At 44.4% G+C, this 14,854-nt stretch overlaps 1 protein-coding gene across 3 annotated transcripts in view; it reads left to right on the top strand.

Moving 5' to 3' along the window:
• Positions 1-523: 523 nt before the first annotated feature.
• LOC135809754 (uncharacterized) overlaps positions 524-14,854 on the top strand; it is a 78,080-nt gene continuing 63,749 nt past the window's right edge. For all 3 annotated transcript variants that reach the window (XR_010552235.1, XR_010552236.1, XM_065323175.1), the window contains exons 1-5: positions 524-882; positions 4,166-4,275; positions 5,362-5,610; positions 13,273-13,357; positions 13,872-14,030. Coding sequence is in view for 1 of the 3 variants with exons in the window: in XM_065323175.1 (XP_065179247.1) it covers positions 705-882; positions 4,166-4,275; positions 5,362-5,610; positions 13,273-13,357; positions 13,872-14,030 (781 nt within the window). In the remaining 2 variants the exon portion in view is untranslated. The remainder of the gene's footprint in view (positions 883-4,165; positions 4,276-5,361; positions 5,611-13,272; positions 13,358-13,871; positions 14,031-14,854) is intronic.

Genomic DNA, 14,854 nt, shown 5'->3' with positions numbered 1-14,854 from the left:
CATGCCGCACAAATGCTGCTACCCGCGGTCAAGCTTCAGCCGCTCTGAACCTACCCAGAGCTACGTCTCGTTACGGCCTGAATGCTATTTCATTTTTGGCAGCAGACAGATGGAACATGCTTCCACCTGAATGTCGTCAAGCTAAGCCCGTTTCTGCATTTGTCACAAGCACCAAGTCATTCCTAGGTTTCCCAGTGTTGGGAGTTCCCTAGTAAAATAATAAATTCTACTACTACCATACATGCGGAGTACTAATCGAATTTGTACACGTACGTGCACTGTACATGTCATCTGCGACTTCGGGTTTTCGGGTATGTACTATTCTGTACCCGTCTACCCGAGGGCCTCACGGGTAGCACGGGTACCCGACTACCTGGGCACACCACTAGTTTCAAGCACAACCTAATGGTCTGTGGTTGCTTTGCGAGCCAGGCGTAAGGTTCGCTGTGCTGTGTGGCATGCGAGAAGGTGCATGCAGTACACTAGCATACTGCCGCAGCGCTTGCACAGGAAATACCTTTGTTTCTGCTTTTGAGGTTGTCAACGCCACCGTTGCTTCCCCCAGAACAGATCACAAAGTACAATCATACATGTATATAATGCAGATTGAGTATATAATAGTATATACGTAGAGCAGTAAGTGAAACCAGAATTTCTTCGTATTGGTCGAGAAGACTGCGACTGAGGTTTAGACCGACAGGAGAATGAGGTTTCTCCAGGTCGTCACGCTGCTAGGAGTAGGAGTACTTCTTGGAGCCGCCCTCCCAACCAAAGCCATTCCGGCACCGAAATGGGATGGGAAGGATCACTCGGAAATTCTCAAAGACCTGGTGCTGAACTACAAGTACAACGATGACGCTCGTGAACCACGAGAAAGTACCGGTAGGTAATATGTTGGAGCGATACGTGTTCTTCCTGACTCCATGCGTCCCGTATATCTACCCTCGTTAGTAGACAACCCCGAGAGTTTCAACAGAAATGCTGTTTCCTCATTATGACTTTCCCCAGGCAAGACAACCCCTTTAGGCCGCGGTCACACATGAAAGTTAGTTTGAACCGCTTTTGCGGAGGCGAAAAGCGTAACTACCGCAGCAGCTTTTGCGGAACACACGATGCAGCGGTCAGCCACACATACATAATAATGTACATGATCGATTGTACTGTGTTCCTCAACGCTCCGCTTTGGCGGAGGGAATGCAAATGCAGCACGTAGACCTACACGTCCTATGACATTCTAGATGTTTTTGTCCGAGTTGAAGCGACCTTTGATTGATTGATTGATTGATTTTATTTTACTTCGCAAGTTCAAACGGGTTCCTGGCCCAGTTATATGAGAGCGAAGGATAGAATTTGCCAAAATCCTAATGAGCAACAGCATAGGCAATATTATCATAGAAGTGGAGTACTATGCGAGCGAGAATACTGAGAAGAAAGGAACATGTCAAAACCTGACGAAACACAACCTATTTCAGGCATACATAAGGAAGGCAGGCTAGCTTAAAATCTTAAAACTTTGCTTGTAGAGCTATCGTGGATCGCTGAAAGGCTGCTGAATGTCTCCTGTCAAGTACACTCGTGGATTTGGGGCACATTCGCTGCGCCCCAGTACGGGTGCACTTGAATATGATTAGTTTACATCGATATCAAATTCAAACAGTTGTATAGAACGGTGTCTTTGCCTCCTCCATGATCCATCATCGACCCCAGCGTGGATTCCTGTAGTTGCAGTGAGCATGGTGAGGGTGTGGCAGAGTACTCTACTACTCCCTGGTTGTAGTCCTAGTGTTGCGTACTCTGCATGGTGGACGCATTGCTTGGAGAGAGAAACGTCGTCCCTTCTCGTCCGCGATCAGGGCCAAGGAGTTGGGAGACAGATTCCCTCACCAACTCTACACTCATAACGATGAAGTTTCGTTCGCGAGATTTCCGGGACGAAAAGTATATTTGCAAACAGGAACAATATGAAAAAACGGCCACCAAACAACACCAGAACTCCGTGCCAGAAGTAGCACACCAAAACCATCACCATGCATGATTCGCCAAAGCGGGACCACGGAAGCGGATGTTCCGCTCGCCTTTTTTGGCATAGCGAAATCCAAACTTTTCGCGGAGCCGCCCAAAAAGTGCATGTGTGACCAAGGACTTCGGCCTATAACTACTGTATAACTTACACATTAATTGTACATACTTACTTATAAGACTTACAGCAGATCCTATGAACATGAAGCATCGATTGAGCTACATAATAATTATTATAATTACATCAGTACAGTCATCATGGTCCTGTAGCTAGAACCAAAACAAAAACGCAGGAAAATCGTGTTTTATAACTTTATGCCAAGGCGCTGGCAGCGGACATGTAGCCATCCGAGAAAATTCGTAGTCCATGGCCATTTGCTTTGCCTGGTAGTGAGGTGTTGTATAACTATAAGTATCTAATATTGACTGAGTACGAAGTCAATGTAGGAAATAAAAGCCGAGTAAAAGACCGAGGCGAAGCCGAGCATCTTTTACGAGGTCTTTTATTTCCTATACTGACCAAGTACGAAGTCAATATTTGATTTATCACGACTAGCCAAAGCCTGTGTTCAATCGCTAAAAAGGAGTCAAATAATTATAAGTGGTCAATATAGCCCTAAGGAGTGAAATATGCAGGAATATTTGACTGCTTAGGTATGGCCAAAATCTATGGGAGTCAATACTAAGGGAGTGATAAGCAGAAATATTGGTCGGGAATGTATTCTAGTCTTTTTCGTTCAACGAGTTTTGTACTAAAAATCGATGCCGGTCTACTTGCAACGTAACCTCGATCTGTCCAGCTTTCCAACACGATTTATGGTCCATGGACAAATTTTTCAACCGGACGAACTCGCCTTGGACGCTTGTAATGGATGTCGCACTAATGACGGTAGACCTGCACAGTACAACTGTGGACTTATGGTACCCGTGTACGACATAGTGTATGTAACAAAGAGTTTTGTACCTCGAGTATTGTGGTCGCCAGCGGAGCGACACTGCTCCGCAGCATACGACTGCGACACGATTCTGCTACGACGGAGAGCAGGACTGTCGGACGTCGACAGTACCCTGGGACTAGCCACTGGAGTGTTGTTGTTGTTGTTGTTGTTGTTGTTGTTGTTGTTGTTGTTGTTGTTGTATTCTTTTATTTCAACTCGCTCAGGGCACTGGCAATACTGCCTTCTCACCGAAGAGAGGATTCTCCGATTCCTACCAAAAACGAGTGTTGCCCTTTCCTGTTTGAGAATTCCCGTCGGAACGTTCCTGAAAATCACTTCACACCTCTTGAGAAAAGAGTGTATGTACTGCATGGCTGCATCAAGTGTGCCTGTGAAATCGTAGAACGTTGTGGACAGGACAGCAGTTTGCTAAGACACCGACGTAGCAAGAAAAAACTTAGTCAAACCGATATATCGACAAAAGCAGAAAGCAGAAGCGACAGTCACAATGGTAGAAGTGGACACGTTCTTCGGAAGTATCTTGTCAGTAAAATGGTGAGTATGTCCGTCGAAAGCGCTTGTTGAATCAGGGAATGGCAGTGACACTTCATGGAGTCAAGCCACAACATACAGTAGGTAATTGTCTCCTCCAGTGATCACCTGCTGATCTGCTTGAATATACCTTTAAGTGTACATATATCCTCCTTCCTAAAAACCTTTTGTAACTCCATTCTCACATAAGCTTCCATGCAAGTCGGCTTGTAGCCCGTGCGTACTTAAAATATGCATTGTAATTTCAAATTCGGACTTCGCGGAGAATTTCAAAGTATTAGGAACTTGGGCCACCTGCATCATGCTGCTCTTTTCTCTCCGAAATTAAATTTTTCTTGCAAGCCAGATATGATTAAGGTACCTGATTCGAGTCCCAGTGGTGCGACTGATGATTTCTTTCTTTCATTCGTATTCCTGAAGTGTTGAGCTTGGGAGAGAAAAGAGCTGTACGAGCCAGGTTTTCTAATTTCCTACTACAGATTGAAAACATAAAATATTTTAAAATGTACAAGTAGTATGTGCTTTGCTAGGCACCATTGCTAGCAAGAGTACATAACCCCCAAGAGTGTAGAACTCCAGCTATGCAGCCTCCAAAGTTGGTGTGACGTGCCTGTTCAGTGCAATGCCATTCACTGTGTTGCCTGATTGCTGCACAGAATGCAGCGGAAATGCTAGCTACACTGGCCAGTGTAACTTGGACTGTCAGTGTGTGGATGGCAAGTGGAAATGCTGCCGGCTGAGGAAGAGTGTCAAGAACTTATCTCAGGTAGCGTGAGAATGGCCCTTTTTTGTTCCCACACCTTTTCCCTTTTGACATTTCTGCTCTTTCTGCAATGGCATGGATGTGTGAACAACCTGATCTGACCCTGAGTTCAAGCTCTCTCCCTTTCTTTGTTGTCTCTATTGGGCTCTGCATTTGCTGCCAATCTAGAATTGGACATATCCATCGTTGATGTAAACTTTGGGTGACATAATAGGTTGAACTTGACTTACACGTTGACGGAGTCATCTTCGATAGTGAATGTTAGAGTGAGAATGCAACCAGTTATCTATAAACCAGTAAAAAAGAGTAAATTATCGTGTCCGTTCCCGAAGGGAACTCACGACGGCCGCTAACACCTGGTAAACCCTAGCGGCAGATGCAGCGCCTAACGGTGGGGGTGAGTGGGTAAGTCTTACAACCACTGGCACAATTGCCAAGAACGACCCCATTAGCTGCATCCATGTACCTCTTTTGCCTGGCCACAAGTTCCCAGTTGACTGTGGGTAGCAGCACGGCTGGAAAAACCGCTCCCAGGCAGGACTTGAACCAGGTACCTCACGTATCTCAATCATGGACTTTGACCAACCCACTGTGCCTGCCTGGTCTATAAGCCAGTAGTGCCCATCAAATTGTTTTGATATGTGCTACTCTTTGAGACATGCCCTGCTCTACTTGAGAGCCAAACTCAACCTAATATTACTGTTGAAGACATTATCATTATTGGAGTTAGCCATGGTGGATAATGCTGGATGGTGGATAATGCTCCCGAAATTGGCAAATTCTGCTCAAAAAGCAGTGAAATGACAGTTCTGCTCTTCTTCAATATCTACAATTTAGTACGTTTCTGGTATGTCTGGTATATTATACAAAACACGCATGAACATACCAGAAAAGTACCAAATTCTGTTGGTTTTCTACTGGCAATACCCGCCAGCAGCTTAATTGAAGGTGTATACAACATTGTGGAAAGTGAGGTATAAAAGCACTGCCGAGCTCATGATCATGTATGTTGTACATTGCCACAACTACAAACATGCTCCTGTGTTTACTTTCATGGATTATATGAATGCTTTCCGACTTGCTATTCAGGAGGAGAGAGATCGATTTACACGTACATTCTTGACAGCTACCAGGAATGAAATTTACCAGCCAGCTATGCGTTCCATACAATGGTCGCATGCCGTGTTCGTCTGCGGAAAGGTACCCAAGTCATTGTATACACAAAGCGATACCATAGGCTATCACAACTTGCTTTTGTTTGCTATGGAGAACCTGCTACGCCTGATTGACTGCCGGGTTACTATTCGCTACTGGGATGTTTCACTGGACTATGGCAAGGTGAGCATCTCTGCTGCACTGTTGAGCTTCCGATGTAAAACAAATAATAATAATAATAATTTGAAACTCGGATGTTGAGCCATAAATAAATGTAGAAGAGAAAAGGACATATGGATACGAGCTTTGCTGCTTCGAATTGTAGTTAGACCACTTTGTCAAATATCGTACTGGTCTCGTCATCGTCCAGTAACAATCGACATTCTTTGTTCCGTTGGGACTGTAGCTTTTGCTCGTTTTCGCTGCGCTTGCCTTCCCCTCTTTGGTCTTTCCATAACCTTGAACCTTCCAAGTTGGAAGGCTGTCGGTTAGCGCTACGGAGATGTGTTGAAGCTAGGTGTCAGGACGTCGAATGTTTCAGTACTCTGTCAGTTTTGTGCCTAGTTATTGCACTTTCTGACTGTATATAGTATCATGTTACAGTGATGGAGAGTTACTCTTAACTCGTATCCATATGTCCTTTTCTCTTCTACAATAATAATAATAATAATAATAATAATAATAATCTCCTATCCGTCACTCCTAAATCAGTACTTCAAAAAAAGTAGTTGCTATGCTGAACAACCTGTCAGTTACACTTGTCAAATGTAGAGCCTGAGGTACTGTCGTTGTAGACTACTGTACATAGGGATGGGGTACCCCGGGTCTACGAGAAGGCACAAACTCACTACTGCATAAGTAGCATGATACTAGCATCTTCCCAAAAGTCAACTCGTAATCCGTACCCAATGCCACTTGCAAAAATGTAGCCCACAAATACACAGAACTGATGAGGTTTAAAGGGGAAGTGCATCGATTTTTCAAGTAGGGTCCAGAAGAAAGACAATTTGATATCGGTTCGAATGGCATATCTCTCGCTTCCATACGATAAGCCAAACTTGCCAAATCGCCAATTGTATGCTCACGTTGCCATAGCGACCAGCGGAGTGATGACGTACGAAAGGCTTAGCTCCTCCACCGAGAAGGTCGATCACTGCATAAATTGGTCATTTTCAATTGTCTTATTGTATTCACGATGTGAAAGAAGTGCTGTGTTCAATGCTGTTAGTGCCATGAACTATTTGTCGCCCTTCTCATGCATTTCCCTAGGCTGACTGTGCCTTGGAAATGGTTTCCTCCAGGGCAAGATGCTTGGAATTCGCCGTCTCTCCTGAGACATTTTCAGCAAACTTTCAAACCTACGACATTATTTCATTCGTCAATCTCCACCACCCGTCGTCTCACCTGGCTTCAGAAGATGTTACGAGAGATAGGAGAGTCGCCAGGAAGCATCACATTCATCTTCAGGAAGTGGAAAGAGCAAACGGCATGGTCTTTGGTTGGGGGAAATGCTGAACGTCTGATTTGTCCCAACCAAGATTTCAGCATTTTGTTCGTCACTATTTTCGCTTGTCTGCTGGTGTCTCCGCGCTCCAGCTTTCTCCTATCGGTGTCACGTCCCAGTACACAACCGAGAGGACTACTAACAAACAGTTCACTGCACTTACAGCATTGAACACAGCCCTTCTTTCACTTCGTGAATACAATAAACCAATTGAAAATGACCAAATTCTGCAGTGATCGACCTTCTCTGTGGTGGAGCTAAGCCTTTCGTACGTCATCACTGCGCTGGTCGCTATGGCAACGTGAGTATACAATTGGCGATTTGGCAAGTTTGGCTTATCGTATGGAAGAGAGAGATATGCCATTCGAACCGATATCAAATTGTCTTTCTTCTGGACCATACTCGAAAAATCGATGCACTTCCCCTTTAACTGATGTGGGAGGGTATGCCGGAAAAACACAAAAGTGACCCTAAGAATGTGTGGGAGAGGGCAAAAAGAGGAAAGTTTCGAGATGAACTTGTGACATGCAACATAATATACTAGGTGTCTATCATTGAGCCAGCCCCCACCACAAGCAAGAAAGGATTTTCTCAGGGTTTCGAGACACAAATACAAGGCCTGTGTTGTGTTATGCAGTTGGAACTACTAGTAGGTATTTTGGCAACTACTCGTCGAGCAGGCTAGATAATTATACTTTTACAAGTATCAAACACGGACGCGGGGTCCATCCGGAACCAGGACACATATTTTTCGATTCTCCAAAGAGTTTGAAGATTTGAGCCAGGGACTATAGAAACCGCCCTACGACGTTTGATATCAAAATCAAGTAATTATTAGTTATGACGTTTCAAAGTCACGCGACTCAAAGTTACGCGAAGCGCAGAACTCGTCACTTATGTTTTGGCAAGACTCGAGTCAAGAGCTGTCCTCTTGTTAGGTGTTCGGGGAAGGATTCCGAGCTCGATCGATTGTCGAGTAACTCATGAGGCTCCACTTACTGTGATTGATTATGGCTACAACATCTAGTAGACGACGCAGCTCGATTCTGTGTGGAGCCGACTAGTCCCTGATGCGAAGGCGCTTGAATCGGCGACGAGAATTTTTACGGATTCAGCGCTGGCACTCGCGAGTCGTCCGCGAGCGATTCCGACACCGATGCTGACAGCGACGGCGATGATATGCCACCTAAGAAGAAGACGTATGGAGTCACAGCAAGCTCGAGTGCTGCTAGTGTTGTGTCGAAAACGCCAAGCCCCGACAGCTCGGAAATTTCAAACGCGGAGAGTGACACCGACTACTCGGAATCGGATGACGAACCAGATACCCCCGCACCTGAGCCACCGACGACGGAGCAGGTGAAGCGTGGTCTCCTCGGACATACGCGATGGGATTGAGAGAGGCTGTGGATGCAAGTCGAAGAATCATTGGAAAGTCATCCCAGAGCAGCAGCTCGAGGACTACATAATTGAAGTCTCTAACTGCGAGAATCGAAAAAGCGCTTCAAGCAGTTTGTTCTGGGCGCACTGACTGGAAGCATGCGAAAGTCGATGACTGGCGGTGGTGATCGACCTTTCTATTTCCGCTATCATGTACGTGGTTACGAGTTGTGCAAAGACGTGTTCATGGCAGTTCATGCTGTTGGAAGTCATGTAATGAAGCGCCTTCAAAAAAGGCAAACAAAGGAGTCGTTCAACTGGCACAACATGGCTTGACTGGGAGAACACCAGAGCACTTGGCCATTTCAGCAGACATAGAGCAGGATGTAGTGCAGTTTATTTAGTCATAATTATGCTAACATGTACGGTCTACCTCAACCTGCAGCGGAGCGAGGTCGTGCTGAGGACCCTCCAGTATACTTACCAGCATCCGAGAACAAGAAGTCTGCATACAACATCTACACCAAGACCGTCACACAGTATTCACCTGTTCATTACAGGTCATTTTGCCACATTTTGGAGGAGACAGGCAGCACACATCAAAGTGATGAAGCCAAGGACAGACGTATGCGCACTGTGTGACGATCTGTGGTACAAAATTCGTGTCGCCCGTACAGAAGAAGAGACGGTATGTAGTGTCCAGGCCCTGCGTTCGCACACATCGCTAGCACAAGAGGAGCGGCAGTACTACCGAGATTTAGTGGACGGCGCGCAGGCATCACTGGATGAAGCTGAGGGCATAGTTCACTATACATTTGAACTGCCTAACTAGCAAGATTGAAGACATACAAAGAACATTACATACTGTGTACATAAATTTGCTCTATATCGCTCAATTGATATGCCATTATTAATGGTTAGGCACATTTTACCATCGCAGATCAACTTGAAATTTTGTTTGAGCACATTACCATACTGTTGAATTCGAAACAGGACGACTGACGACATATCCAGACATTACAACGGGAACAGGTAGGTTGGGGGAACGACATTTATTATAGACGACGAGACAAGAGACCAAGACGAACGAAACGACTACATTGAAGATTGAGAAAAGAGAGAGTGAGATCAAGTCTGAACGGCAAGATATAGGGCCTGGGTAGCTATGGCAAATATGGACGCGCAAGTAGCTACCCAGGCCTACGGAACAAAAGGAGACAAAAGGTGAGTACGCAAGTGCATGCAGGCCAGCTAGAAAAGGTACGGGAGTGGGTACCTAACATACCACCCCTCCATGAAAAAAATCCCGCGTCCTCGCGGAGAGAAAAAAAGAGAGAAAAAGATTTAAAAAAATGACTGACGGAGAAAAAAAACACACACACATACTGCACGCGCGCACGGATCTCACGAAAGTGTGTACTAAATGCATTACAGATTATTCCTGTACTACTTATAGTGTGTAATAACTATTGGAGTTTGACGAGGAACATGAATTACTAGTATTTTGCACGGCTAATACAGCCTAGTTACACTTTTGCTAAACATCCAAAAATTAGAGCGTGGCTCACCATGATCGGACCCCTAACTTGTTAATGTTTTACGAACACACGCGCGCACACACACTACAAAAAAATTCACGAAAAAAATTTGACGAAGAAGGAACGCATACAATAAAAAGAAAGAGAGAAAGGTAGCTGACCTGCATGGCTTGAACGAGACTAGACGAGGTTGGCGTAGGAGAGACGAGGTTGATAGAGACGAGACGAGTTTGGCGTAGGATAGACGAGACTGACATGGGTGAGACGAGGTTGACATAGACGAGACGAATGGCGGTTGAGGACGGCTGGGCATGGGATGATCTCAGGGTCGTGGTATGGTATGGTATGGTATTGATTTATTTGAATTCGGTATCTCAACAGTACATTGTACAACTTGGGAAGATCCGAATGACATACATGTAGATACATAAACATAAAAGTGGAGTAGGTGCTACAGCGGATCATTTTATCGCAGGTTGTGGGACTAAACTAATACCAGTATGCAAGTACACAAGTGGGTCGATCAATAATCGGGCGCCAATGTTGAATTCGAAACAGGACGACTGACGACATATCCAGACATTACAACGGGAACAGGTAGGTTGGGGGAACGACATTTATTATAGACGACGAGACAAGAGACCAAGACGAACGAAACGACTACATTGAAGATCGAGAAAAGAGAGAGTGAGATCAAGTCTGAACGGCAAGATAAAGGGCCTGGGTAGCTATGGCAAATATGGACGCGCAAGTAGCTACCCAGCTGCCTACGGAACAAAAGGAGACAAAAGGTGAGTACGCAAGTGCATGCAGGCCAGCTAGAAAAGGTACGGGAGTGGGTACCTAACAATACCATACCCACATTTTGAGAGAAAAAAATATTTTTCGCCAAAAAGTGCCATAGGGTGGTTTCTGTAGTCCCTTAGTCCCATTTTTATTGGTTCCTATAGTCCATTATGGAGCGGAGAGTAGAAATTTCCCAAGCTCGAAGCGAAATATTCCCTTGAACTTCCGACATATCGCAAATTGTACAAAATATGATGTTCGCTGAACAATCGCTGAAACCATATTGAGCAAGGAAAGTCTTGACTCTCTTGTGACTTCTGCGGCCGCAGTAGGCACCTTCGGCAACTAGCTTGTGTTGTAGCAGCACCAGGTGCTGGAAGCTTTAGAAATCCAATCAATAGCAAAGCTAAAGGAAAAAGGACCAAGAATCTACAAGTTACGCTATACTGTCCACTAGTACCACCAGTTACTAAACAATCAGCTGATGCGATAACATTGCATGGCACTGACCGACGGTACGGACAGTACTGTAGCTTCTGGTCCTTTTTTCTTTACTAATTTACCCTTGGCTCTCCATCCGAGTCCAGTATCAAAGCTCCCTGGCTTTGGCAAATGAGGTAACGAGATGTTACCATGCGTCAGTGGAAATGATGACTCACAAGGTCGGTATCGACCTATCTAAAGAATAGGAGATGCTTGGATGCCTTCTAATTGGCGATGCATGCAGCCAGGCTTGTTGGAATTCCAAATGATAATTCCTGCTACTGAAGTACCTACATCATTTTATGTTATTACAGGGTGCGACAGAGCTCCCGGCCGTTGAAGAAAATGTTGATATCTCCTCCACCACTACACTGCGCTCTCAACGTCAACGGAAGTGTCCTAGCAGTGGTGATGGCTGTGTGCAGGAGGGTCTAGGCGGCTGAGACCGGAATGTAGTGGTGGAGGTGATATCAACATTTTCTACATTTTATGGGCAAAAAATGGCCCGGGGGCACCGTCGCGTCCTTCACTTGACGGTGTATGTTGAATACAATTTATCGAGGTTATCCACCGCATCCCGGTTTGTACTTTTGTAGTGCAAGATGATTTCAGGGCTCTGCTGTGTGTGTTCCTTAAACAACGATTTTCAGAATGAATTGATGAGAGCTAAGCTATGGGCTATCAAAAATATACCATATATTATACATTTCTTCGATGTTGTTTTCTGGGATCCAAACGGACCCCACACATTATTTCCGAAATAAAATTGAAACCAAACATGTAACTCTAACCCAATTGAGAAGACGTAGCGACGACCCGGCCATTATGGAATCCAATACACCACACCACATTGCGCTCTTGGCCGATCCAAACTCTGCAATCACATCACCATCATCACAGCGAGGACAATTCCGGTATATAGATTGATATTGACAATGACCCTCCAGACAGCTGTTTCGCTCCTCCTGAGCTCATCCTTGGAGGCATATGACTTTGAATGATAAAATAATAAGAATAGACTGATTTTTATAGGGGTAAATTGGGGCAATTGCGCTCATTATGCATAGAAACGTGGCATACCCTAAGTGGCAAAAATGACAAAAGTGATAACAGGGCCAGGTGACAACCACATGCGCTCATGGCTGGGACAGGAACATGTAGCACGTGTGAAAAGGGGGGCGCAAAAAACTGCAGTCAGTCTAACACCAGAAAAGTTAGTTATTCCATGTCCCACAAAAACAAAGATACTGCGGCTGACTGTACTTATGCCATAGTGACGTGTGGGGGGAACAAACGAAGAAGCGAACTGGCCGACGCGGCAGACCAAGAGGCCCCTGAGGCAATCACTTTCCTGCCAGCCCGTCGCACACAGCCACACTACGCCGCCATATCCCCTGACCTTGTTATCACTTTTGTCATTTTTGTCACTTAGGGTATGCCACGTTTCTATGCAGAATGAGCGCAATTGCGCCAATTTAGCCCTATAAAAATCAGTCTATTCTTACTATTCTTTCATTCAACATCATATGCCTCCACTGATGAGCTCAGGAGGAGAGAAACAGCTGTCTGGAGGATCCTTATCTATCAATCTATATACCGGAATTGTCCTCGCTGTGGTGATGGTGATGTGAGTGCAGAGTTTGGATCGGCCAAGAGCGCAATGTGGTGGTGTGGTGTATTGGATTCCATAATTCTAAACCGGACAATTGTATTACCTCTGATATCCACTTGTTGAGGAATACCTGGAATTTCAGGGAGATACAAGGAAGTATAATAATACCGAAACCTATACCCCTGGGGTCTATGTGGACAGCAAAACTTGGGATGAGGGTCAAATATATTATTCACACTACTTCTTGTTCCTGCAGTGTGATTCCGTTGCCTAGTGCTACTCGCTGTAAAACTAAACTTTAAAACATGCGTGCATGTAGCCGTACTCCGGTTTCTCATGTCCATCGCAAACCATTTGTCAAGGTGCACTGCAACCATTTCATAGCATGGACAACCCTATACCAGCACACACGCCAGTCGTCTCTTTGCTGCAAATTTTCTTATTTTAATCTCAATCAATCAAGTTTTCGGCCAGGTGCCATTGTCATAAACCAGGCGACGTACTGGTAGTCTTTTTGGTCTGTGCATTTATTTGTTCTTGTTCAGACGTACTTAGAGCAAGTACCTGAAGGTTTTGGTGGCACAGGAGTGCCCCCAGATTACTGTGTAGTTGATGGACCATACAGAAAAGGTAATTGAGCTTCCAACATTACTTACCACTCTGGTTTAAAATGCCCTATCTTCCAAGCTGCTATCTAAATGCATGGTAGGATCGTTGAAGACGGTTTCTTTAGGCAACAATCGGACAACCTGTTGAGACCAGTGCACGTGCCCTGGGAAGTGATGATTCTCTCCCTGTCATCGTCTTTGTTTCCCTAGCCCCAGTCAGACAAGTGATCCCAAAGAAGCATAGTGAAACATGCTTTGTGTGCCTTTTGCAAGCAGGTATTATTGTCTTTTTGTATCATGAACTAGAAAATACACTGTTCACTGACAGGACTAACCTGTCATATCGTACTGATGAATTTGTTATTTTACAAAGGCCATCGAGATGTACTTGTTCGAATTTCGCGTGTCACGACAACTTATTCTGTGCTGGCATATTATGAAGAATTGATACTTGTATGTCTTGTAATGATGATCCGAGATCTCCAGCACTAGCGTCCATTAAGTTCATAATGGCTTCTCTCTGTCGTTCTTCACAGGGGAATACACCATACTAAAGTTCAGTTACAATGGCGTGGAGTTGCCCTACACGTCATGCTTAACACGGAATATGTCCTCCACAATGAAGCCTACATCGTACCTAGAGTTCAATACAATGTTGACTGTGCCTCCAGACAGCTCTATGATGTTTGAGCTAGGTAAACTGCGCTTTGAGATTTTATAATTTTCAAAGGGGAACGTGAGCTGGGTTTAAACCATTGTGAGAGAGGAATCCTTTTCAAAGCAAAGAAAGGATGCACTACCACCTTTGGTACCGACCAACTTGGTGTCGTATTGCTGGAATGCTAGAATTTGTGTTATTATAAATTTCAAATTTGTAATAATTATACTAGTAGTATTCGAACAAACGGCGAGGAGACAATAATTTGATAACCGCAATCAGTAATACAAGCTGGATCGACATTTGTGTACACTTTATTCATGTAATGTAAAACTGTGGAGACAATGTGCAATAAAACGATAAAAATGTGAAAAAATGGTGTAGAGAAAATGAGGATTCAAACAAGTTTTCTTACAACACTCATCAGGAATCTTCGTTGTACTAAAGGACGATGAAAACAAAATTGAACTATTATAGAAAATCTTAGTTAGAGAAATAACACTAAGAACAACAGCAGTGAAATTTACAAGTGTGAATTTTATCAATGAAAGCGAGAGCAATAACGAATGCGTGTACTAACACTAAACTTGCAACTGAAAAATGAACAGAAGAGAAAGGGACAAAGTGATAACAAATAACAGCAGTACATTACACCTAGAAAATTAACGGCCAAGCTTGGCCGCATCAAACATGACACTTTACTTAAACAATTTCAACCCAATTATACTATCCTTCTGTACACACAAATTAGGCTTATACAGACGCTGACAGATGGCTTCCAAAACTTTTAACTGTAGTCCATAACCATGACGACCACGGCACAATACAGTGAAAGAAGAGTCGGAATACGAATTGCAACAA

Source organism: Sycon ciliatum, chromosome 2 (assembly GCF_964019385.1).
Source record: "Sycon ciliatum chromosome 2, ocSycCili1.1, whole genome shotgun sequence".
In the NCBI taxonomy this organism is placed as follows: domain Eukaryota; kingdom Metazoa; phylum Porifera; class Calcarea; order Leucosolenida; family Sycettidae; genus Sycon; species Sycon ciliatum.
The sequence above is the reverse complement of the archived record's forward strand: the minus strand, read 5'-3'. Positions and strand labels throughout refer to the sequence as shown.